Here is a 24,950-nt window from a genome sequence, read left to right on the forward strand (position 1 = left end):
GAACCCCCCAATACCCATGACCCCAAAACCAGATACCCCGCAATAACTGATAACCCCAATACCTAAACCCAAACCAGATACCCCCAATAACTTGAAACCCCAATACCCATGACCCCCAAACCAGATACCCCCAATACTGATGCTCCCAATACCCATACCCCAAAACCAGATACCCCAATAACTGAAACCCCAAAACCAGATACCCCCAATAACTGATGCCCCCAATACCCACAACCCCAAAACCAGTTACCCCCAGTACCCACGACCCCAAAGCCAGATACCCCCAAAACCCACAATCCCCAAATCAGATACCCCCAGTAACTGATAACCCCAATACCCACGACCCCAAAGCCAGATACCCCCAATAACTGATGCCCCCAATACCCATGACCCCAGAACCAGATACCCCCAATACCCACAATCCCAAAACCAGATACCCCCAATAACTGAAACCCCCAATACCCACAACCCCAAAACCAGATACCCCCAGTACCCACGACCCCAAAGCCAGATACCCCCAATAACTGAAACCCCAAAACCAGATACCCCAATAACTGAAACCCCAAAACCAGATACCCCCAATAACTGATACCCCCAATACCCACGACCCCAAACCAGATACCCCCAATAACTGATACCCCCAATACCCACAACCCCAAAACCAGATCCCCCCTTTAACTGATACCCCCAACACCCACAATCCCAAACCAGATACCCCCACTTTCCTATTCAGGGCTTTCCTTATTCAGGACTTTAAGCTTTGGGGTCACTCTGCCTCATGAGCTCATCTTAGGGCCGATAGGGATGGAGCGCAGCGGTGCAGCCCCCAAACGAGCACTAATTAGGGGAAATTAGGGGAAAGGGGCGCTGCTCGTTACCCCCAGCTGCGCGCCAGGTGCAGCCCCCGTTAGGCCCGGGGTATTTAAGAGGCACTTCGAGGCCTTTTATAGGGTTTTTTTAGACGAGCTGCTTTCCCTGCTGGTTCTGACCCTACAGCTCGGTTATGGGGATCAGCGGGGCGTGCCGGGGGTGCTGCTGCCCACTCCCCCCCCCGAGGTGCTGGCTGTGCTGCTCAGCCATCAGCACGGCCCCCCGCCCCACGCCGCCCCCATCACCCGCCTGCGCCGCGGCCCCAATGGGGCCTATAAGGCCTTGGGGGACCCCGAGGGGGTCCTGGAGAGGCGGCGTGCGGCCAATGCCAAAGAAAGGGAGAGGGTGAGGGGTCCCCCGGGAACCCCAAAGGGTTGGGGGTGTTGGGGGGTCTTGGTGGTGCATGGGGGATGCGTTGTGGGGTTTGGCTTTTCCATCCATTTGGGGTGAGTGTGGGGTCAGGGTTATGGAGGCTCACAGTTATTGGGGTTGGTGGGGGTTTGTGGGTCTGGGTCTGCTGTTGGTGGGGGGATCGTGGTTATGGGGGGCTGCAGTTAATGGGCGCACAGGTCTTAGGGCCTATGGTTTTTAGGGGGTTGGGGTTACTGGGGGTTATGGTTTTGGGGCTCCCAGCCATTTAGGGTTGGGGTTTTTTGGGGGTCTGTGGTTATTGGGAGTTGTGGTTTGTAGAGCTTATTTAGGGGACAGGGATCCCGGGGTCTGCGTTTACTGCGCCCGTGGATGTTTGGGGTCAGGGTTTTTGGGGTTGAGGTTCTTGGAGTCTACAGTTATTTGGGGTTGGGGTCACTGCGAGTTATGGGTTTGAGGACTCGCAGTTATCAGGGCTTCGGGGTTCCTGGGGGTTTGGGGTCGGGGTTTTGGGGTCGATGCTGACGGGAGGTTGAGGTTCACCCTGGGGTTTGGGGTTCATTTGGGGTTGGGGTTTGCCCTGCAGTTTGGGGTGAGGATTCTGGGATTTGGGGCCAGGGCTGATTTAGGGACAGGGTTCGCCCTGGGGTTTGGGGTGAGAGTTTGCTCTTGGCCTTTGGGGTCAACATGGATTTTGGAGTCAGGGTTCACCCTGGAGTTTGGGACTGGGGGCTTGGGGTCAGGGTTGTGGGGTTTGGGATCAGGGTTCTTGGGTTCTGGGGTGTGGGTTCTGGGCTTGCCCTTGGGCTTTGGGGTCAGTGTTGATTTGGGATTGAGGATCACCCTGTGCTTTGGGGTCAGAGCTGATGTTGGGGTTCTGGGGTTTGGGGTCAATATTGATTTGGGGTTAGAATTTGCCCTGGGGTTTGGGGTCAGGGCTGGTTTGGGGTCAGGGTGTGCAGTGGGGTTTGGGGTGTGGGTTCTGGGCTTGCTCTTTGGGCTTTGGGGTCAGTGTTGGTTTGGGATAGGGGTTCACCCTGGTGTTTGGGGGTGGGGTTCTGGGGTTTGGGGTCAATATTGATTTGGGGTCAGAGTGTGCAGTAGGGTTTGGGGTGTGGGTTCTGGGTTTGCTCTTGGGCTTTGGGGTCAGTGTTGATTTGGGATGGGGCATCACCGTGTGCTTTGGGGTTAGAGCTGATGTTGGGGTTCTGGGGTTTGGGGTCAATATTGATTTGGGGTTACAGTTTGCCCAGGGGTTTAGGGTCGTGGCGGCTTTGGGGTCGGGGTTCTAGGCTTGCTCTTTGGGCTTTGGGGTCAGTGTTGATTTGGGATTGAGGATCACCGTGTGCTTTGGGGTCAGAGCTGATGTTGGGGTTCTGGGGTTTGGGGTCAATATTGATTTGGGGGGTTTGATTCTGGGGTTTGGGGTCGTGGCGGCTTTGGGGTCGGGGCTCTGGGCTTGCTCTTTGGGGTCAGTGTTGATTTGGGATTGAGGATCACCGTGTGCTTTGGGGTCAGAACTGATGTTGGGGTTCTGGGCTTTGGGGTCAATATTGGTTTGGGGTCAGGATGCACCATGGGCTTTGGGGTCGGGGTTGATTTGGGGTTAGAGTTTGCCCTGGCGTTTGGGGTCAGGGCTGGTTTGGGGTCAGTAGGGTTTGGGGTCTGGGTTCTGGGCTTGCCCTTGGGCTTCGGGGTCAGTGTTGATTTGGGATTGAGGATCACCCTGTGCTTTGGGGTCAGAGCTGATGTTAGGGTTCTGGGGTTTGGGGTCAAGGTTGATTTGGGGTTAGAGTTTGCCCTGGGCTTTGGGGTGGGGGCTGCTTTGGGGTGGGGGCTGCTTTGGGGTGGGGGCTGCTTTGGGGTGGGGGCTGCTTTGGGGTGGGGGCTGCTTTGGGGTGGGGGCTGCTTTGGGGTGGGGGCTGCTTTGGGGTGGGGGCTGCTTTGGGGTGGGGGCTGCGGGCTTGCTCTTTGGGCTTTGGGGTGGGGGCTGCTTTGGGGTCGGGGCTCTGGGCTTGCCCTTGGGCTTTGGGGTCAGTGTTGATTTGGGATGGGGCATCACCGTGTGCTTTGGGGTGGGGGCTGCTTTGGGGTGGGGGCTGCTTTGGGGTGGGGGCTGCTTTGGGGTGGGGGCTGCTTTGGGGTGGGGGCTGCTTTGGGGGTGGGGGCTGCTTTGGGGTGGGGGCTGCTTTGGGGTGGGGGCTGCTTTGGGGTGGGGGCTGCTTTGGGGTGGGGGCTGCTTTGGGGTGGGGGCTGCTTTGGGGTGGGGGCTCTGGGCTTGCTCTTTGGGCTTTGGGGTCGGGGCTCTGGGCTTGCCCTTGGGCTTTGGGGTCAGTGTTGATTTGGGATGGGGCATCACCGTGTGCTTTGGGGTGGGGGCTGCTTTGGGGTGGGGGCTGCTTTGGGGTGGGGGCTGCTTTGGGGTGGGGGCTGCTTTGGGGTGGGGGCTGCTTTGGGGTCGGGGCGGTGCTGAGGTGGGTTGGGGTCTCTCCCCCCTACAGATCAGGAATCTGAACAGCGGCTTCTCAGCCCTGAAGGCGTTGGTGCCGTTGGTGCCGCGGGACCGCAGACCCAGCAAAGCCGACACCCTCCGGGCGGCCGCCGAATACATCCGCCTGCTGCGGGGTGTGCTGCGGGACACGGGGGGGCTGCAGGTACCCCCCCCCAAAAATACCGCGTGGGGGGGGGGGGGTCCTAAAGGGGGAATTTCGGGGCTGCTCTGTGCTGTTGTGCAGCCCCCCAATGCCCCCCCCCGCTCTGATTTGTTTTGGGGTGAATAAAGCCTTCCGTTTCGGCAGGACGGAGCGGGGGGCGGCCGCGAGGTGACCCCGGGGGGGGGGCGGTCGGCCCCCGTGTGCCCCCCAACCGCGTCCGTGGGGTTCCCAGCCCTGCGAGGGGCGGCTGCAGGCGGTGAGTTGGGACGTGGGGGGGGGGGGGTGGGCCTGGGTGGTGGCTTTATTTTTGGGGGGGGGGGGGGGGGGCAAATCAGCCCGACCCCCCCCCCCCCCAAAGACCCCCCCCCCCCAAACCCTTTGGGTGAGAAATATCGTCTCTTTTCCAGGCGCTTCCGGCTCATCCCTGAGGAAATCAATGGAGATTTGGGGGGGGACCCGCAGTGACGGCGATGTCTCCGCGATGCTTTCGGTGCCCCCGAAACAGAATTGATCCCCCCCCCCCCCCCACCCCCAACATTGATCCTATGGGGGCTCCGCGTCCCCGTAGCGCTGTATGGGGCGGGGGGGGGGAGGGGTGGGAGGGAGGCGGTGCCTTTAATTGCTCATTTAAAGCGTAATTGGGCTCCGGCACCTGCGCTGCGCCCCAGGTGGGTGCGCTCATTAAACGCGCACTGACTTAATGAGGTTTTGGGGTTTTTTTTTTTTGGGGGGGGGGGGGGTGGGATTGGGTTCGCCCACTCGCGGGTTGGGGGGGGGGGGGGGATGGGATGATGGGGGGGGGGGGGGGGGGAATGCGTTGTGGGGCTGAGTCGGCAGGGGGAGCTCCGGAGCGGGGGAGGGGCTCTTGTCAGCGCCGAGTGGGGACGGGGAGGGGGGGGGTCGGGGCGGGGGGGGGCGCAGAGCCACGCGTGTCCCCGTCGGGCGCTGTCACGTGTGGGAGATGCGCTGAGAGGTGGGGTGCGGGGGGGGGGGGGGATGCACCTGCTGGGCGCCACCCCGTATAACAATAAGGGATGGGGGGGGGGGGGGGGGGGGGGGGGGGGGGGGGGGTCGCGAGGTGGGGATGCTGAGGGGGGCGGGGGGGTCACCTGCGTTCGCCTCCCCCTATTCCCCCCCCCCATATATCTCTATTCTTTTGTTCGCATCCCTATGTGGGTGGGGGAGGGGGGGGCGCATCCCACCCCCGGCTTCATCCTAACGCACAAACAGGGAATGCCCCCCTCCCCCCCCCCCCCCCATCCTTTTTTCCCCCGTCCATCGCGTTGTGGAGCTGTAGGGCCGTGCCCCCCCCCGAGGGAATCGCCCTTTTTCCACCCCCCCCCACATCCATCCGTCCGCCAACCTCAGCGCTGCGCTCTGCGGTGCCGCAGAGGGGTTGGGTGTGGTGAGGGGGGGGGGGCACCCCATAATATCCCAACAACCCCCCCCAATTCTGCTTTAATGCTGAGTGGGGAGGGGGGGGGGGGGGGCACTGAACCGCCCCCGTTATTATTGCCATAGGAACAGCTGTGGGTCAGCGCTCGCTGCAGGTGGGTGACGTTGGGGGGGGGGAGGTGGGGGGGCTGCATGAGGGCTGCGTGGTGTTGTGGATGAACGCCCCTGGGGGGGGATTTGGGGGGGGGGGGGGGGTTGGGGTTTAAAGAGTGATTTGGGTTTTGGGGCCCTGCGTGCATTCCCAGTGCTGGGTGGGGGGTGCTTTGCATGGGGGGGGGGGGGATGGGTGTGGTGCTCCCCCCCCCCCCAAAATATCCCAATGGCAGTATTGGGGGCGCAGCATTCACCCCATTTCCCCAAGGTTTCCCCCCTATTCCCCCCCTCCCCCCATATCCCATCACCCCACACAGGGCGGGGGGTGGCGGAGCCCTTATCTATAGGGCGCAGGCGGGGGCTGTCCCCCCCCCCCCGTGCTTCTCTCTGGCTCTGTTTGCAATGGGAACCGGGGCGCTGTGGGGCGATTTGGGCAGCAATGGGGGCCCACTGCACGTCCTGCTGTCTGTAGGGCCGCCGGGATGAGCACAGCTGCCAGCCCCGAACCCCCCCCTTCCCCCCCCGCCCCCGGACCCCGATACTTCGAGCGCTTCCCCGAGGATGACCCCGAATACCTGCGGGAGCGCAACATGGCAGCCGACCTGCGGCAGGACTTCAACATGATGGAGCAGAAGAAGAGGGTCACCATGATCCTACAGAGCCCGGTGAGCGGCGGCCCCCGACCCTAAAAATGGCCTCCTTGGCCCCAGGCGGCCCTCCTGCCCCATCCCGCCCCTCCTTGGCCCCAAACGTTTCCTCCTGCTCCGTCCCACCCCTTCTGCCCCATCCATGTCCATTCTGACCCCAAATGTTCCTCCTGTCCCATCCCAGCTCCATCCCACCCTTCCTGACCCCAAATGTTCCTCCTGCCCCATCCATGTCCATTCTGATCCCAAATGTTCCTCCAGCCCCATCCCACCCTTCCTGACCCCAAATGTTCCTCCTGTCCCATCCATGTCCATTCTGACCCCAAATGTTCCTCCTGTCCCATCCCAGCTCCATCCCACCCTTCCTGACCCCAAATCTTCCTCCTGCCCCATCCATGTCCATTCTGACCCCAAATGTTCCTCCTGCTCCATCCCACCCTTCCTGACCCCAAATCTTCCTCCTGCCCCATCCATGTCCATTCTGATCCCAAATGTTCCTCCAGCCCCATCCCACCCTTCCTGACCCCAAATGTTCCTCCTGTCCCATCCCAGCCCCATCCCACCCTTTCTGACCCCAAATGTTCCTCCTGCCCCATCCCAGCCCCATCCCATCCTTCCTTGGCCCCAAATGTTCCTCCTGTCCCATCTATGTTCCTTCTGTCCCCAAATGTTCTTCCTGCCCCATCCCAAACCCTCCCCACCCCTCCTGACCCCAAACATTCCTCCTGTCCCATCCCCTTCTTCCTGCCCCATCCCATCCCCCATAACTCCACACGCTCCTCCTTTCCCATCCCGTACCCATTCCATTCTTCCTGACCCCAAATGTTCTTCCTTCCCGATCCGCATCCCTTCTGTCCCCATCCCCCTCTCATCCCATTCCTTCTCGGCCCCAAATGTTCCTCCTTTCCCATCCCAGCCCCATCCCATCTCTCCTGACCCCAAAACGTTCTTCCTGCCGTATCCTGGATCCATCATCCTTCCTGACCCCAAATATTCCTCCTGACCCCAAATGTTCCTCCTGCCCCATCCCAGCTCCATCCCACCCCTCCTGACCCCAAATGTCCCCCCTGCTCCATCCACGTCTCTTCTGAACCCAAATATTCCTTCTGACTCCACCCCATCCTTCCCTTCTGTCCCCAAATGTCCCCTCTGCCCTAAAGGGAACGCCGCTCTGTGTAGGTGCAGGGCGTGTCCCCCCCATCTGGTGGTGTCACCACGCTGGTGATGTCACCATGATGCTGATGTCACCATGGTGCCACCACCACCCCCATGCCACCATGTTGGTGATGTCACCATGACGTCACCACCACTACGCCACCAAGTTGCTGGCGGCACCATGACGTCACCATCCCCATGCCACCAGGCTGCTGACGTCACCATGACATCACCATCCCCATGCCACCAAGTTGCTGACATCACCATGGCAGCACCATCCCCATGCCACCAAGGTGGTGACATCACCATGATGTCACCGTCCCCATGCCACCAAGCTGCTGACGTCACCATGACATCACCATCCCCATGCCACCAAGTTGCTGACGTCACCATGATGTCACCGTCCCCACGCCAGCAGGTTGGTGACGTCACCATGGCGTCACCATCCCCACGCAACCAAGTTGGTGATGTCACCATGACGTCACCATCCCCATGCCACCAGGCTGCTGACGTCACCATGACATCACCATCCCCATGCCACCAAGTTGCTGACGTCACCATGATGTCACCGTCCCCACGCCAGCAGGTTGGTGACGTCACCATGGCGTCACCATCCCCACGCAACCAAGTTGGTGATGTCACCATGACGTCACCATCCCCATGCCACCAGGCTGCTGATGTCACCATGACGTCACCATCCCCATGCCACCAGGCTGCTGACGTCACCATGACATCACCATCCCCATGGCACCAAGTTGGTGATGTCACCATGACGTCACCATCCCCATGCCACCAAGCTGCTGACGTCACCATGGTGCCACCATCCCCATGGCACCAAGTTGGTGATGTCACCATGGCGTCACCACCCCCATGGCACCAAGTTGGTGATGTCACCATGACGTCACCATCCCCATGCCACCAGGCTGCTGACGTCACCATGACATCACTATCCCCATTGGCACCACCACCAACTCAGTGACGTCACCACCACGGCACCACCGCTTCCCCCCCTCCCAACCCCCCCCCCCCCAAAATGCCACCACCCATCTGGAGATGCCACCACCGCGGTGCCACCGAATGTCCCCTTTCCGGGCGCCGTCGGGGGACGGTGACACCGCTCTCCGCAGTCTTTCAGGGAGGAGTTGGAGAGCCTCATCCAGGAGCAGATGAAGAAGGGGAACAATTCGTCCCACGTGTGGGCCCTGCGGCAGATCGCCGACTTCGTGGCCACCACGTCCCCCGCTGCCCTCCCCACCTCTCCTATGGGTACGGCTATGGGGTGGGGGGCTTTTGGGATGAAAGGCGAAGGATTTGGGGGTGCGCTTCCGAAGCTCCGGGTCAGAGAACAGCGCTGGGTGCTCAATGTTCCATTCCCAATGGGAAGGGTGGGAGAGGGGTGGGGGGGACGGGGTGCTGCTGTCCCCATGCTGTGTCCCCACGTTGTCCCCACGTTGTCCCCACATCTCCCCCCACGCTCTCTCTCCGCTCTCCCGGTGTTTTGTCCCCACGTTGTGTCCCTGCTGTCCTCCCGTTGTCCCCCAACCGTCCCCACGTTGTGTCCCCCCGTTGTCCCCGCATCGTCTCCGTGTTGTCCCCACAGTGCATCCCCTTATTGTCCCCGTGTTGTCCCCACCTTGTCCCCATGCTGTGTCCTCCTTCTATCCCCATGTTGTGTCCTCCTTCTGTCCCCATGTTTACCATACATTGTCCCCCTACTGTCCCCATGCCATCTGGATGCTGATCCCCCCATTGTCCCCAAATCATCCCCACGTTGTGTCCCCACATTGTCCCCACGCTGTCCCAGTGCTGTGTCCCCTCGCCATCCCAATGCTGTCCCCGCTTTGTGTTCCCCCACTATCCCCATGTGTGTCCCCCTGCGTTGTCCCCACATTGTCCCCACACTATTCCCTTGTTGTGTCCCCATGTTGTGTCCCCATAGTGTCACCACATTGTCCCATCATCCCAAACTGTGTCCCCATGTTGTGTCCCCACTGTGTCCCCACATCGTCCCCCCGCTGTGTCCCAATGCTGTGTCCCCATAGTGTCACCATATTGTCCCCTCATCTGCAAACTGTGTCCCCCCGCTGTGTCCCCCCGCTGTGTCCCCATGTTGTGTCCCCACGGTGTCCCCACATTGTCCCATCATCCCCACATTGTGTCCCCACATCGTCCCCCCACTGTGTCCCAATGTTGTGTCCCCACTATGTCCCCACTGTGTCCCAATGTTGTGTCCCCATAGTGTTACCACATTGTCCCATCATCCCAAACTGTGTCCCCACGTTGTGTCCCCACATTGTGTCCCCCCACTGTGTCCCAATGTTGTGTCCCCACATTGTCCCCGCTGTGTCCCAATGTTGTGTCCCCATAGTGTCACCACATTGTGTCCCCATGTTGTGTCCCCATAGTGTCAACACATTGTCCCATCATCCCAAACTGTGTCCCCACTGTGTCCCAATGCTGTGTCCCCATAGTGTCACCATATTGTCCCATCATCCCAAACTGTGTCCCCACATCATCCCCCCGCTGTGTCCCAATGTTGTCCCCATAGTGTCCCCACATTGTCCCAGTGTTCTGTCCCCACATTGTCCCCACACCATCCCCCCACTATGTCCCAACTGTGTCCCCATGCTGTGTCCCCATAGTGTCCCCACATTGTCCCATCATCCCAAACTGTGTCCCCACGTTGTGTCCCCATATTGTGTCCCCCCACTGTGTCCCAGTGTTGTGTCCCCACATCGTCCCCCCACTGTGTCCCAATGTGTCCCCATAGTGTCACCACATTGTCCCATCATCCCAAACTGTGTCCCCACGTTGTGTCCCCACATTGTGTCCCCCCACTGTGTCCCAATGTTGTGTCCCCACATTGTCCCCGCTGTGTCCCAACGTTGTGTCCCCTTAGTGTCACCACATTGTGTCCCCATGTTGTGTCCCCATAGTGTCAACACATTGTCCCATCATCCCAAACTGTGTCCCCACTGTGTCCCAATGCTGTGTCCCCATAGTGTCACCATATTGTCCCATCATCCCCAAACTGTGTCCCCACATCATCCCCCCGCTGTGTCCCAATGTTGTCCCCATAGTGTCCCCCCATAGTGTCCCCCCATAGTGTCCCAGTGTTCTGTCCCCACATTGTGTCCCCACTGTGTCCCAGTGTTCTGTCCCCACATTGTGTCCCCACATTGTCCCCACATTGTCCCCACATCGTCCCCCCCACTATGTCCCAACTGTGTCCCAATGTTGTGTCCCCATAGTGTCCCCACATTGTCCCATCATCCCAAACTGTGTCCCAATGCTGTCCCCACATTGTCCCCCCACTGTGTCCCAATGTTGTGTCCCCACTATGTCCCCACTGTGTCCCAATGTTGTGTCCCCATAGTGTTACCACATTGTCCCATCATCCCAAACTGTGTCCCCACGTTGTGTCCCCACGTTGTGTCCCCACGTTGTGTCCCCACTGTGTCCCAGTGTTCTGTCCCCACATTGTCCCCACATTGTCCCCCCTCTATGTCCCCACTGTGTCCCAATGTTGTGTCCCCATAGTGTCCCCACATTGTCCCATCATCCCAAACTGTGTCCCAATGCTGTCCCCACATTGTCCCCCCACTGTGTCCCAATGTTGTGTCCCCACATCGTCCCCCCCACTGTGTCCCAATGTTGTGTCCCCATAGTGTCCCCACATTGTCCCATCATCCCCAAACTGTGTCCTCATATCGTCCCCCCACCGTGTCCCAATGTTGTGTCCCCACATTGTCCCCGCTGTGTCCCCACATCGTGTCCCCGCTGTGTCCCCGCTGTGTCCCCACATTGTGTCCCCACATTGTGTCCTCACATTGTGTCCCCACATTGTGTCCCCACATTGTCCCCACTGTGTCCCAGTGTTCTGTCCCCACATTGTCCCCACATTGTCCCCACATTGTCCCCCCTCTATGTCCCCACTGTGTCCCAATGTTGTGTCCCCATAGTGTCCCCACATTGTCCCATCATCCCAAACTGTGTCCCAATGCTATCCCCACGTTGCGTCCCCACAGTGTCCCCACGTTGCATCCCCACATTGTCCCCCCGCTGTCCCCCCATCTCCCCACGCTGTCCCCTCTGTCCCCTCAGGTCTGACGGCGGTGACGCCCATCAACGACCTGCACGGCCCGGACGCTCCGGCTCTGGCCAAGGGCGAGCGTTTGATGCGCTGCAAAGTGGGCAGCGTGCACCGCCTGCTGGACCTGTACGGCTGGGCGCAGCTGGGCCACGCGGCCGTCACCGTGAGCACCGCGCCGGCGGAAGGGCGGAGCGCGGATTTTCGCTTTTTTTGCTCTTTTTCTCCGCTTTTTAACGCGTCCGTTTGTCCTCCCGACGGCTCAGCGCCGTTCGGGGCGTTTTGTTAAAGCCGTTTCGGGCTTTTCCTTGCGCGTCGCTTCGCGGGGGGAGGGGGGGAAGCGCGGCGTTGGGTTTTGAGTCACGTGTTTGATTTTTATGGATTGATTGCACTTATTTTATTGATTCCGGTTGTTTATTTCGCTTATTTTGCTGTATTTATTTCGCTAATTTTGCTGTAATTATTTCGCTTATTTTGCTCAATTTATTTCGCTTATTTTGCTATTTCCATTTCACCCATTTTTTAATTTATTTCGCCCATTTTTTCTCACTTTTCCTTCTTTATTCAACTCATCTTACTGTATTAATTTCACTCGTTTTATTTATTTCCCTTTTAAATTTTATTTACATATCCCCTTTTTATTCACCTCTCACTCTCCACAGTTTTATTTTATCCCTTCTATTAATTTTTTCTCATTTATTTATTCAACGGTTTTATATTCCTGACTTTTTGTTTCCTATTTATTAATTGATTACTCGAATTACTTTTTATTTATTATTTCATTTATTACTATTTATTGCTGCATCTCAGCTCATTTATTTTTACTTACTATTTAATTAGCTATTTATTAATTTATTAATTTATTATTTATTACTTTGTTTCTTTTATTTTCTTAATTTATTACTCACCATTTCATATTGGATTTCTACTTTATTTCTCTTTCTTTATTTATTTCGTTTTATTTTTCTATTATTTAATTTATTAACTTATTTGTTATTCTTTCCATTTCCTTTCACTCCTTTTTATCGTTTCGTTTCATTTACTTTTGATTTTTTCTCCTTTATTTTTGTTCTTTTCTTCGCTCTTTTTCACTGTTTCATTCTTTTTATTCTGTTTACGCATTGCATCTTATTTTGTTTTCTTCTCTTTTTATTGTTCTCTTTTTAGTCTTTTATTATTTCCTATTTTTTTCTACTTTTATTATTTTATTTCTATTTTTATCCCCCTTTTTCCTTCCCTCCCTTTTCCCCCCTTTTCCTTTCCCCCCTTTCCTTTCCCCCCTTTCCTTTCCCCCCTTTCCTTTCCCCCTTTTCCTTCCCCCCCCCTTTTCCTCCCCCCCCCTTTTCCTTCCCCCCCCCCTTTTCCTTCCCCCCCCCTTTTCCTTCCCCCCCCCTTTTCCTTCCCCCCCTTCTTCCCCCTCTCCCCCCTCTCCCCCCCCTTTCCCCCCCTTTCCCTTCCCCCCCCCTTTTCTCGCCCTTTTCCCCCCCTTTTCTCCCCCTTTTCTCCCCCTTCCCTTTCCCCCCCTTTCCCCCCCTTTCCCCCCCTTTCCCCCCCTTTCCCCCCCTTTCCCCCCCTTTCCCTTCCTTTCCCTTCCCCCCCTTTTCCCCCCCTTTTCCCCCCCTTTTCCCCCCTTTTCCTCCCCTTTCCCCCCTTTCCCCCCTTTCCCCCCTTCCCCCCCCCTTTCCCCCCCCCTTTCCCTTCCCCCCTTTTCCCCCCCTTTCTCCCCCCCTTTTCCTTCCTCCCCTTCCCCCCTTTTTCCCCCCCTTTCCCCACCCCTTTTCCCCACCCTTTTTTCCCCCCCTTTCCCCCCTTTTTCTCCCTCCCTTCCCCCCCCCCCCCCTTTCTCCTCTCCCTTCCCCACATTACTGACTTTCCATGTTCCCCCTTTCCCCCCTCGAAGCTGCGGGTGAGCAAAGAGCAGGAGCACTTCCTCGTGGCCCCCCAGGGGTTGGCATGCAGCGAGGTGACCGCAGCCAGCCTGGTGAGCGCACCCCCCACCCCATCCCACCCCCCTCCCGGCACTGTCCCCGTGTCCCCGCGCTCTGAGGCGTCCCCTCCCTCCGCAGATCAAGGTGAACGTGCTGGGGGACGTGGTGGAGCAGGGCAGCACCGACTTCGCTCCCGATGCTCGCGCCTTCAGCCTCCACGCAGCCATCTACGCCGCTCGCCCCGACGCGCGCTGCATCGTCCGGCTGCACACACCGGCCACGGCCGCGGTGAGAGGGGTGGGGGGGGGACATCGTGTTGTGCCATGCTGTGCCATCGTGCCGTGCCACCCTCTGCTGTGTTGTGCCATGTTGTGCCTTATTGCTCTGTGCCACCTTGGGCTGTGTTGTGCCACATTGCTGTGCCACCCTCTGCTGTGTTGTGCCATACTGTGCTGTGTTGCTCTGTGCCACCTTGGGCTGTGCTGTGCCACATTGCTGTGTCACACTGTGCCATATTGCTCTGTGCCACCTTGGGCTGTGTTGTGCCTTGTTGCTGTGCCCCCTTGGGCTGTGCTGTGCCACCTTCTGTTGTGTTGTGCCATACTGTGCCATGTTGCTCTGTGCCACGTTGGGCTGTGCTGTGCCATATTGCTGTGCCACCTTGGGCTGTGTTGTGCCATACTGTGCCATGTTGCTCTGTGCCACCTTGGGCTGTGCTGTGCCATATTGCTGTGCTACACTGTGCCATATTGTGCCACCTGTGCCATGTTGTGCCTTGTTGCTCTGTGCCACCTTGGGCTGTGCCATGTTGTGCCATGGTGCTCAGTGCCACCTTGTGCTGCGTTGTGTTGTGCCTTATTGCTCTGTGCCACCTTGGGCTGTGTTGTGCCATACTGTACCACATTGCTGTGCCACCTTGTGCTGTGTTGTGCCATATTGCTGTGCCACCCTCTGCTGTGTTGTGCCATACTGTGCCAGGTTGCTCTGTGCCACCTTGGGCTGCGTTGTGCCACACTGCTGTGTCACACTGTGCCATATTGCTCTGTGCCACCTTGGGCTGTGTTGTGCCACACTGTGCCATATTGTGTCACCTTGTGCCATATTGTGCCTTATTGCTCTGTGCCACCTTGGGCTGTGTTGTGTCATGTTGTGCCATAGTGCTGTGGCACCTTGTGCTGTGCTGTGTTGTGCCATGTTGCTCTGTGGCTCCTTGTGCCACCCTATGCCATATTGTGCCTTGTTGCTCTGTGCCACCTTGTGTCATGTTGTGCCTTATTGCTCTGTGCCACCCTCTGCTGTGTTGTGCCATACTGTGCTGTGTTGCTCTGTGCCACCTTGGGCTGTGTTGTGCCACATTGCTGTGTCACACTGTGCCATATTGTGCCACCTTGTGCCATGTTGTGCCTTGTTGCTCTGTGCCACCTTGGGCTGTGTTGTGCCATACTGCTGTGCCACCTTCTGCTGGGCTGTGCCACCTTCTGCTGTGCTGTGCCACCTTGTGCCTTGTTGCTCTCTGCCCCCTTGTGCTGTGCCACCTTCTGTTGTGTTGTGCCATACTGTGCCATGTTGCTCTGTGCCACCTTGGGCTGTGCTGTGCCATATTGCTGTGCCACACTGTGCCATATTGTGCCACCTTGTGCCATGTTGCTCTGTGCCACCTTGTGCCATGTTGTGCCTTGTTGCTCTGTGCCACCCTCTGCTGTGTTGTGCCATACTGTGCCATGTTGCTCTGTGCCACCTTGTGCTGTGTTGTGTCATGTTGTGCCATAGTGCTGTGGCACCTTGTGCTGTGCTGTGTTGTGCCATGTTGCTCTGTGGCTCCTTGTGCCACCTTGTGCCATATTGTGCCTTGTTGCTCTGTGCCACCTTGTGTCATGTTGTGCCTTATTGCTCTGTGCCACCCTCTGCTGTGTTGTGCCATACTGTGCCATGTTGCTCTGTGCCACCTTGGGCTGTGTTGTGCCACACTGCTGTGTCACACTGTGCCATATTGCTCTGTGCCACCTTGGGCTGTGCTGTGCCACCCTCTGCTGTGTTGTGCCATATTATGCCATGTTGCTCTGTGCCACCCTCTGCTGTGCTGTGCCATACTGCTGTGCCCCCTTGGGCTGTGCTGTGCCACCTTCTGCTGTGCTGTGTCATACTGTGCCATATTGCTGTGCCACCCTCTGCTGTGTTGTGCCATATTGTGCCATGTTGCTCTATGCCACCTTGGGCTGTGCTGTGCCATATTGCTGTGCCACCTTCTGCTGTGTTGTGCCATATTGTGCCATAATGCTCTGTGCCAACCTCTGCTGTGTTGTGCCATACTGTGCCATGTTGCTCTGTGCCTCCTTGGGTTGTGCTGTGCCATATTGCTGTGCCACCTTGGGCTGTGTTGTGCCATACTGTGCCATGTTGCTCTGTGCCACCCTCTGCTGTGTTGTGCCATATTGCTGTGCCCCCTTGGGCTGTGCTGTGCCACCTTCTGCTGTGCTGTGTCATACTGTGCCATATTGCTGTGCCACCCTCTGCTGTGTTGTTCCATATTGTGCCATGTTGCTCTATGCCACCTTGGGCTGTGTTGTGCCTTATTGCTGTGCCACCTTCTGCTGTGCTGTGCCACACTGTGCCATATTGCTCTGTGGCTCCTTGTGCCACCTTGTGCCTTGTTGCTCTGTGCCCCCTTGTGCTGTGCTGTGCCACCTTCTGTTGTGTTGTGCCATACTGTGCCATGTTGCTCTGTGCCACCTTGGGCTGCGTTGTGCCACACTGCTGTGTCACACTGTGCCATATTGCTCTGTGCCACCTTGGGCTGTGTTGTGCCACACTGTGCCATATTGTGTCACCTTGTGCCATATTGTGCCTTATTGCTCTGTGCCACCTTGGGCTGTGTTGTGTCATGTTGTGCCATAGTGCTGTGGCACCTTGTGCTGTGCTGTGTTGTGCCATGTTGCTCTGTGGCTCCTTGTGCCACCCTATGCCATATTGTGCCTTGTTGCTCTGTGCCACCTTGTGTCATGTTGTGCCTTATTGCTCTGTGCCACCCTCTGCTGTGTTGTGCCATACTGTGCTGTGTTGCTCTGTGCCACCTTGGGCTGTGTTGTGCCACATTGCTGTGTCACACTGTGCCATATTGTGCCACCTTGTGCCATGTTGTGCCTTGTTGCTCTGTGCCACCTTGGGCTGTGTTGTGCCATACTGCTGTGCCACCTTCTGCTGGGCTGTGCCACCTTCTGCTGTGCTGTGCCACCTTGTGCCTTGTTGCTCTCTGCCCCCTTGTGCTGTGCCACCTTCTGTTGTGTTGTGCCATACTGTGCCATGTTGCTCTGTGCCACCTTGGGCTGTGCTGTGCCATATTGCTGTGCCACACTGTGCCATATTGTGCCACCTTGTGCCATGTTGCTCTGTGCCACCTTGTGCCATGTTGTGCCTTGTTGCTCTGTGCCACCCTCTGCTGTGTTGTGCCATACTGTGCCATGTTGCTCTGTGCCACCTTGGGCTGTGTTGTGTCATGTTGTGCCATAGTGCTGTGGCACCTTGTGCTGTGCTGTGTTGTGCCATGTTGCTCTGTGGCTCCTTGTGCCACCCTATGCCATATTGTGCCTTGTTGCTCTGTGCCACCTTGTGTCATGTTGTGCCTTATTGCTCTGTGCCACCCTCTGCTGTGTTGTGCCATACTGTGCCATATTGCTCTGTGCCACCTTGGGCTGTGTTGTGCCACACTGTGCCATATTGTGGCACCTTGTGCCATGTTGTGCCTTGTTGCTCTGTGCCACCTTGGGCTGTGTTGTGCCATACTGCTGTGCCACCTTCTGCTGTGCTGTGCCACACTGTGCCATATTGCTCTGTGGCTCCTTGTGCCACCTTGTGCCTTGTTGCTCTGTGCCCCCTTGTGCTGTGCTGTGCCACCTTCTGTTGTGTTGTGCCATACTGTGCCATGTTGCTCTGTGCCACCCTCTGCTGTGCTGTGCCATATTGCTGTGCCACCTTGGGCTGTGTTGTGCCATACTGTGCCATGTTGCTCTGTGCCACCCTCTGCTGTGCTGTGCCATATTGCTGTGCCCCCTTGGGCTGTGCTGTGCCACCTTCTGCTGTGCTGTGTCATACTGTGCCATATTGCTGTGCCACCCTGTGCTGTGCTGTGCCATACTCTGCCATGTTGCTCTGTGCCACCCTCTGCTGTGTTGTGCCATACTGTGCTGTGTTGCTCTGTGCTACCTTGGGCTGTGTTGTGCCTTATTGCTGTGCCACCTTGTGCTGTGCTGTGCCAGGTTGTGCCATGTTGCTCAGTGCCACCTTGTGCTGTGTTGTGTTGTGCCTTATTGCTCTGTGCCACCTTGGGCTGTGCTGTGCCATATTGCTGTGCCACCCTCTGCTGTGTTGTGCCATACTGTGCAATGTTGCTCTGTGCCACCATGGGCTCTGTTGTGCCATACTGTGCCATATTGCTCTGTGCCACCCTCTGCTGTGTTGTGCCATACTGCTGTGCCCCCTTGGGCTGTGCTGTGCCACCTTCTGCTGTGCTGTGTCATACTGTGCCATATTGCTGTGCCACCCTCTGCTGTGTTGTTCCATATTGTGCCATGTTGCTCTATGCCACCTTGGGCTGTGCTGTGCCTTATTGCTGTGCCACCTTGTGCTGTGCTGTGCCATGTTGTGCCTTATTGCTCTGTGCCACCTTGGGCTGTGTTGTGTTGTGCCTTATTGCTCTGTGCCACCTTGGGCTGTGTTGTGCCATATTGCTGTGCCACCCTCTGCTGTCTTGTGCCATATTGTGCCTTATTGCTCTGTGCCACCTTGGGCTGTGCTGTGCCATACTGTGCCATATTGTGTCACCTTGTGCCATGTTGTGCCTTATTGCTCTGTGCCACCTTGGGCTGTGTTGTGCCATATTGCTGTGCCACCCTCTGCTGTGTTGTGCCACACTGTGCCACTTCATGCCACGTTGTTCTGTGCCACGCCGTGCCACGTCGTGTCGTTCCACACTGTGCCAACACTGTTCCATCCCGTGTCAAGCTGTGCCACACTGTGTTGTGCAACACTTCACCACGCCACACTGTGCCATGCCGTGCCAAGCTGTGCCGTGTCCTGCTGGGCCACACTGTGTTGTGCTGTGCCACATTCTGCCTTGCTGTGTTGCGCTGTGCCGCACTGTGCCATGTTGTGCCGTGTTGTGCCATGCCGTGCCGTGCCATGCCGTGTCGTGTTGTGCCATGCCGTGTCGTGCTGTGCCATGCCGTGTCGTGCCATGCCGTGTCGTGCCATGCCATGCCATGCTGTGCCCCAGGTGTCAGCCATGCGCTGCGGTGTGCTGCCCATCTCCCGCGCCGCGCTGCTGCTGGGGGACATCGCCTACTTCGACTTCCGCGGTGAGGTGGAGGACGAAGCCGACCGCGTTGAGCTGCAGAAGTGCCTCGGCCCCACCTGCAAGGTGGGTCTGGGGGGGGTCACAGTAAAACCCCCCCCCCCCCCCGTTCACCCCCCCAGCCCCACGTGCTGTGCTGATGCTCCTTTGCCACCGCAGATCCTGGTGCTGCGCAACCACGGGGTGCTGGCGCTGGGTGACACGGCCGAGGAGGCGTTCTACAGCATCTTCCACCTGCAGGCAGCCTGCGAGGTGCAGGTGAGAGCTGCCCCCAAAATGGGGGGGCCCGCGGTGCCCTGGGATGGTGCATGGAGCCCGGCATGGTCTCAGCCATCAATGCAATACCCCAACACCATGCACTGAGCTGTGCATGGTCTCAGCCATCAGTGCAACGCTCCCAGCACAATGCACTGAGCTGTGCATGGTCTCAGCCATCAGTGCAATACCCCTGCACTGAGCTGTGCATGGTCTCAGCCATCAGTGCAGTAGCCCTGCACCATGCACTGAGTTATGTATGGTCTCAGCCATCAGTGCAGTACTCCCAGCACAATGCACTGAGTTGTGCATGGTCTCAGCCATCAGTGCAACGCTCCCAGCACCATGCACTGAGCTGTGCATGGTCTCAGCCATCAGTGCAATACCCTTGCACTGAGTTGCGCATGGTCTCAGCCACCAATGAAATACCCCAGCATAATGCACTGAGTTGTGCATGGTCTCAGCCATCAGTGCAATACCCCTGCACCATGCACTGAGCTGTGCATGGTCTCAGCCATCAGTGCAATACCCCAACACCATGCACTGAGTTGTGCATGGTCTCAGCCATCAGTGCAACGCTCCCAGCACCATGCATGCCCTCAGCCATCCATGCAATACCCCCTGCACCATACGCAGCTCTGTGCACGGTCTCAGCCACCAATGAAATACCCCCTTCGCCATCCATACACAAAGCTGCGCATGCTCCCAGCACCACTGCAACGCTCCCAGCACCGTGCACTGAGTTGTGCATGGTCTCGGCCATCATTGCAACGCTCCCAGCACCACGCATGCCCTCAGCACCAGAGCAACGCCCCCAGCACAATGCACAGAGCTGTGCAAAGCCTCAGCCACCGACGCAATGCTGCAGGTGTCGGCGCTGGCGAGCGCAGGCGGCGCGGAGAACCTCATCGTGCTGGAGCGTGCCAAGCACCGTCCCCACGAGGTGGGCTCTGTGCGCTGGGCTGGCAGCACCTTTGGCCCCATGCAGAAGAGCCGTTTGGGCGAGCACGAATTTGAAGCCCTGATGAGGATGCTGGACAACCTGGTGAGCGCACTGCGGGCGAGCGGGCGCCGTCCCTCCATCCCTTCGACCCACCCTGAGAAAACAACCTGCAGAACTCAACACCGTTCCGCTCCTCAGGGCTACCGCACCGGCTACACCTACCGGTACCCCTTCGTGCAAGAGAAAAGCAAACCCAAAAGCGACGTGCTCATCCCTGCCACGGTGACGGCCTTCGTCTTCGAGGAGGAGGCGATGCCCACGCCGGCGCTGCGGCAGCACGCGCAGAAGCAGCAGAAGGAGAAGACGCGGTGGCTCAACACGCCCAACACCTACCTGAGGGTCAGCGTGGCCGAGGAGCAGCAGGGAGGCCAGAAGACCAAGACGACTGTATGGGGCTGTTCTTTGGGGTCTTTGGGGTTTTTTTGGCTCCGGCCGGTTGCTCCTGGGGGGGGGGGGATTGTTGGTAAAAGGGAGGTAGGGGATGCTCGGAGTGTTGGTTCCACCAAAAATGGGTGCGCAGAGAGAGCCCGCAGGGGTCGTCCAGCAGTGAGAAATGCTTCGTGTGCCCACCTGTTGTGCCTTTATTTGCCCCATAGCGCCTTTCGTTCTAAAAGCCCACCAGCACGCAGTGCTTTGTTGGGGTTTCCTTTCCCCGCAGCACGTTTGGCACCGTCTCTCCTCTGTGCAGGATGTGTTTGTTCACCAGCTTTCATCTCCTGGAGCCATGCATTTATTGGGCTTTCCTCTTGCCACGCCGTGCATTCGTCAGGGTTTGCTCTCCCCGTGCCATACATCTATTGGGGTTTGCTCTCATCTATCAAGTTCTCCTCTCCCTCCATGCCATGTATTTGACGGGGTTTGCTTTCTCCATGCCAAGCACTAATTGGGGTTTCCTCCCAGTGCCGTGCAAACGGGGTTCACTCCCGCTGATGTGGATCGGGCTTTGCTCTCCACGGCACGCAGCTGTTGAGGTTTCCTCTCTTAATGCTGTGTACTTATTGGAGTTACTGCTCAGAACCGTTCTTTTATCAGGGTTTGCTCTCAACGCTGTGCATTTATTAGGGCTTCCTCTCTCAATGCCATGCGCTTATTGGGGTTGCCATGCACTTATTGGGGTTCCCATGCATTTATTAAGGTTTCCTCTTGAGGACATGCATTTGTTGGGGTTTCCTTTCTCCATGCCATGCACATATTGTGCTTTCCTCTTTCCATGCCATGCATTTCTCTGGGTTTCCTCCCTCGGTGCCATGCATTTGCTGGGGCTTGCTCTTGATTATGTGCAACTGTTGGGGTTTCCTCTCTCCATGCCGTGCGTTCATTTGGGTTTGCTCTCCATGCCACGCATCTCTGGGGGTCCCCCCCTCCGCTCCACGCAGTGGCTGAAGGCTGATGAGGTGGAGAAGGGCAGCAGTGGCACCGCCATCCGCATCGAGAACCCCAACCAGTTTGTGCCCCTCTACACCGACCCTCAGGAGGTGCTGGAGATGAGGAACAAGGTGCGGTGCCATCTGGGTCGCCCCGGATGCGGGGTCCCAAAGGGGGTCCCAAGGACGACAGGTCCGCGTTTTCCCATCCTCTCTCTCTGCATCTCTCCTGCAGATCCGTGAGCAGAACCGCCAGGACGTGAAGTCTGCGGGGCCGCAGTCCCAGCTGCTGGCCAGTGTGATCGCCGAGACGAGCCGCAGCCCCGTACGTCCCCCATGTCCCCGCGGCCCCCATTCCTCCTCGCTCCAGGAGGTGACGCTGCTATTTGGGGGGGGGGCGTTCAGTCCACAGAAAGCCATTTGGGGGATGCCGAGACCAAAAACCCATCTCAAGAGGAGGCCCCCGCTGAGCCGGAGCCCCCGAACCCTTTCAGCCAGCTCACGGACCAGGAGCTGGAGGAGTACAAGCGGGAGGTGGAGAGGAAGAAGCTGGGGCTGCACGGTAAGAGCTGGGGGGGCCGTGTGCATCCCAAAGCCCCGTTATGGGGTCTGTAGCCATCTGTCTGTCTGCAGGAGACAAGGAGGCAGAGGAAACCCAGGCATCCCCCCCAAAATCACCACCGGGGTCTCCAAAATCCCCCGACAAAAGTGCAGCCCCGGAGGGTCCGGAGGGTGAGTGGGGTGAGGGCGGAGGGGGCTGAAGAGCAAAACCCCCGTGGAAAAAAAGTGCATTAAACATCAGCGGCGCCTTCGTGCTGCCCCACAGCAGTGGGGATGCACAGCGCCCCCATACCTGCTGCCTCCCTTTAAGGTCAACGCAGGATTTGGGCACCCACCAGGGGGACTCTGCGGGGACTCCCAGCGTCGTTACCCGCACATCGTGTACATCTGTTGCATGCAACCTGCAGGGGTTGGAGGAGGAATGGGGGGTTGGGGGGGGGCGGCGGTGGGGGCTGCTGGCTGTCTCATCGTGTCTCATGGTGTCCTCGTGTCTGTCTCCACAACGTCTTCCTTTCTCTTTCCTCCATGTGTCGCTTTCACCCCAGGAGTTCCCCCCGACTCCGAATGCTTATCACTGTAGTAAGTACGGAGGGGCCGGGCTCCAGCAGCCCGCTCAGCGCCTGCAGCAGGACGTGCCTCGGGTTGCCTTGCTGGCGTTGCCCGCTTTGTTCCATTGCTGAGGCCGGGATGCAGGGCTCTGCCCGATGCTCCGTCCCGTGGGGTGGGGAAAGGCTCAGGGATGCGGTGTTGTCGGGTCCTGGAGCGCTGCGCTGCGCTTATAGGGTTGGATCCTGCTCCTGCCCGGGGTGACACGGGGGAGGGCGATGCCGGCTGGCGGCCCCGCAGAGCTCACCGCTCTCTTCTCCCCTTATCAAGGTGATAAGAAGGCGGAGGATGGCCAAGCTCCGGCCGATTCCTCCGCCGAAAAGGAGCCTCCAGCGGTGGTCAATGGGAAGGAAGAGGAGCAGAGCACCGAGGAGAGCAAAGGGGGGGACCAGACAAGCGCCCCGGCCAACCCAGAGCAGGATGCCCCCAAGGAGAAGAGCGAGACGGTGACCAGCACGCCCGTCTCCCCCGAAGGCTCACCTTCCAAATCACCCTCCAAGAAGAAGAAGAAATTCCGGACCCCGTCCTTCCTGAAAAAGGGCAAAAAGAAGGAAAAGATCGAATCTTGAGCCCACCCTCCCCCCACCCCCACACCCCCAAGGAGGCTCCGGTCTTTCCGGACGGAGATGTCTGCGCCGTGCGTCTGGCCGTGGCGCAGCCAAAAAACCCCGGAGGTGAACAATCCGGGATCTCCCGGTACGAGGCACCGCGTCCCCCCCCCCCCCCCCTCCCCGTCACCCGCTTCGGTGGCGGCCACCGAGAGCTTAGCGAGAGATTTTGACCCCCGTCTGCTGCTTGGGGAGCACCCACCGCCGCGTCCCCACCCCCACCAGCGCCCCCCCAACCCCCCCTCCCATCTCTCCCAGGCACCCGCGTGGGCTTACGAGGTTTGTTTCTCCCACCCCGCTGCTCGTGGAGCCCTCGTGCAACGCGGGGGCGCAGCCGGGATGCGTTTGCTTTTGAGAAAGGGAAGGGGGCGTTGTGGCTTTTTTGGGGGGGGTCTTTCAAGAAAGCGTTTTGCTCCGTGCTCTGCTGGGATGGCGACGGCTTCGCCCCTGGCGTCTCTTTGCCGGGGTGATGTGGGACGGAGCCCCACAGCGGATTGCTCTCCCCGAAGGAGAAGCACCTGGGACACTTTCCTTCCCGGATTGCAATCTGTGCCGACTTCGGTCCCCTTCCCCCGGTGCCGCGACTCTCACGTTTGCTGCTCGGTGGAGAGAGCAGCAGGATTTTTATTTATTTTATTTTATTTTATTTTATTTTATTTTATTTTATTATTTGCACCGCACCTGAGAGAGAACGCAGAAGACAAAGAAAAAGCCTCGGGGCTGAGCAGACTTCACTCACTTAAGTGCTACTTTGGGATGAACGCACGCCGCCAATTCACTTCGGTAGGAGGCACTGCCCTGCTCCCCCCCCCCCCCCCCCACACACACACCCCGTCGATGAGTGCCTGTATGCATAAAGAGCACGAGAAGCCCCACGGCCGAACTGCTGTTAGCCCAGCTCCGCACTGCAGAGCACACACACGGATCCTCCCCAGCCTCAGCTCCCCCCACCATACAACCCGAAGGGAAGAAGAAAAAGCAGCTCTGAAGCCTGGAAAAGTCTCGGTGGCTTTTTCTGCTGGGGGGGGGACATGGAAGGCAGAGCGCAGGGCTGCTGCATGCAGGAGATGGAGAGGAGGGAATGCATAACGTGGGGCCGATTTCCTTTACGGGGCTGCAGTTTGGGGTGTGCCAAACGACTTCTGAAGGGGGAAAGCCAAACAGTTGGAAGACCGGCAAACCCAGCAGGAGAGTCCTCCCCGGCGGTGGGGTTTTGCAGCCTGGGGGTCTTTGCTGTGCCCCACGTCCTCAATGGCATCAGGGTGACGGATGGTGATGGCTGAAGGTGGCAGAGCGGATGAAGTCGGAGGGGACCTCAAAGGCTGCCTGGCCCCACGTCCTGCCCTCAGCCCGGGGCGCTCCCAGCAGCGGTGCCTCACTGCCCTCTGAGCAAAGAATCTCCTGCTGCCATCTCATCTCGGCCTCGCGGCCATTCCCCCTCGTCCTGCTGCCATCGGGCCGTGTGGGAAGCCGCTCTCTGTCCTTTCAGGCACTGGAGGGCTCCATTCAGGTCTCCCTTCGGCTGCCCTCAGCCTTTCTTCCCACGGTTCACCCTCAGCTCTCCCCGCTGGGTCACCCAAACCCCCCCATTTTCCCTTGCTGCTTTTTCTCCTCTCCCAGCCCCCACCGCAGCCCTCAGCACCCCTGAGACCACCGCCCCCATGGGGGCCTTTGGGCTCCCCTTTCCAGGGCTGTGGCCGCAGCGGAGCCATCCGGGAGCGGAGGATGAGGCGAAGAAAAGGCTTTGGGGCACCATCACAGCACTGGAGGATGGCTGAAGGCCCCGTGGCGTTGGTGGCCGTGGGGTTGGGCTGTGGGTCGCTGCTGGGAGCGCTGTGTAACGCCTGCCTGTACATAAATAAACCCCGCGTTCGGCCCCACTGAGCTCAGAGTCCATGGAGGGATGCGGTGGGGTGGGGGCGTGGCTGCGTGTGATGGTGCTGAG

General features: G+C 58.4%; 3 protein-coding genes across 7 annotated transcripts in view; 2 read left to right on the top strand and 1 right to left on the bottom strand.

Annotated features, from left to right (window-relative positions):
- Nucleotides 1–4,594, top strand: part of LOC121112011 (factor in the germline alpha-like) — a 5,496-nt gene extending 902 nt beyond the window's left edge. The window contains exons 2-5 of the mRNA XM_046903496.1: nucleotides 856–1,215; nucleotides 3,741–3,893; nucleotides 4,038–4,149; nucleotides 4,301–4,594. Of these exons, the coding sequence (XP_046759452.1) occupies nucleotides 856–1,215; nucleotides 3,741–3,893; nucleotides 4,038–4,149; nucleotides 4,301–4,404 (729 nt within the window). The 3' untranslated portion in view covers nucleotides 4,405–4,594. The remainder of the gene's footprint in view (nucleotides 1–855; nucleotides 1,216–3,740; nucleotides 3,894–4,037; nucleotides 4,150–4,300) is intronic.
- Nucleotides 4,595–4,812: 218 nt separating this feature from the next.
- On the top strand, nucleotides 4,813–24,889 carry ADD2 (adducin 2). 3 transcript variants are annotated; one of them, XM_046903445.1, is made up of 16 exons: nucleotides 4,813–4,866; nucleotides 5,415–5,443; nucleotides 5,914–6,106; nucleotides 8,371–8,509; nucleotides 11,348–11,499; nucleotides 13,234–13,314; nucleotides 13,400–13,549; nucleotides 18,531–18,674; nucleotides 18,768–18,866; nucleotides 19,732–19,908; nucleotides 20,005–20,253; nucleotides 21,243–21,362; nucleotides 21,466–21,555; nucleotides 21,636–21,792; nucleotides 21,864–21,962; nucleotides 22,668–24,889. In XM_046903445.1, the coding sequence occupies exons 3-16, from the start codon at nucleotides 5,924–5,926 to the stop codon at nucleotides 22,964–22,966; spliced, it is 2,139 nt and encodes a 712-aa protein (XP_046759401.1). In that variant the 5' UTR covers nucleotides 4,813–4,866; nucleotides 5,415–5,443; nucleotides 5,914–5,923; the 3' UTR covers nucleotides 22,967–24,889. The 3 variants fall into 3 exon arrangements, with proteins under 3 accessions (XP_046759401.1, XP_046759400.1, XP_015152973.2); XM_046903444.1 differs by lacking the exon at nucleotides 4,813–4,866 and having other exon boundaries at nucleotides 5,239–5,443; XM_015297487.4 differs by lacking the exons at nucleotides 4,813–4,866; nucleotides 5,415–5,443 and having other exon boundaries at nucleotides 5,825–6,106.
- On the bottom strand, nucleotides 13,583–19,765 carry LOC107054986 (glutamine-rich protein 2-like). Of its 3 annotated transcripts, none has more exons than XM_040651589.2 (2): nucleotides 16,737–19,765; nucleotides 13,583–16,124 (listed from the first exon to the last, which is right to left on the bottom strand). In XM_040651589.2, the coding sequence occupies exons 1-2, from the start codon at nucleotides 16,802–16,804 to the stop codon at nucleotides 15,146–15,148; spliced, it is 1,047 nt and encodes a 348-aa protein (XP_040507523.1). In that variant the 5' UTR covers nucleotides 16,805–19,765; the 3' UTR covers nucleotides 13,583–15,145. The 3 variants fall into 3 exon arrangements, with proteins under 3 accessions (XP_040507523.1, XP_040507521.1, XP_040507522.1); XM_040651587.2 differs by having other exon boundaries at nucleotides 13,585–16,453; nucleotides 17,053–19,765; XM_040651588.2 differs by having other exon boundaries at nucleotides 13,585–16,493; nucleotides 17,053–19,765.
- Nucleotides 24,890–24,950: the final 61 nt, after the last annotated feature.

Source organism: Gallus gallus, chromosome 22, assembly GCF_016699485.2.
Source record: "Gallus gallus isolate bGalGal1 chromosome 22, bGalGal1.mat.broiler.GRCg7b, whole genome shotgun sequence".
NCBI classification, from domain to species: Eukaryota; Metazoa; Chordata; class Aves; order Galliformes; family Phasianidae; genus Gallus; species Gallus gallus.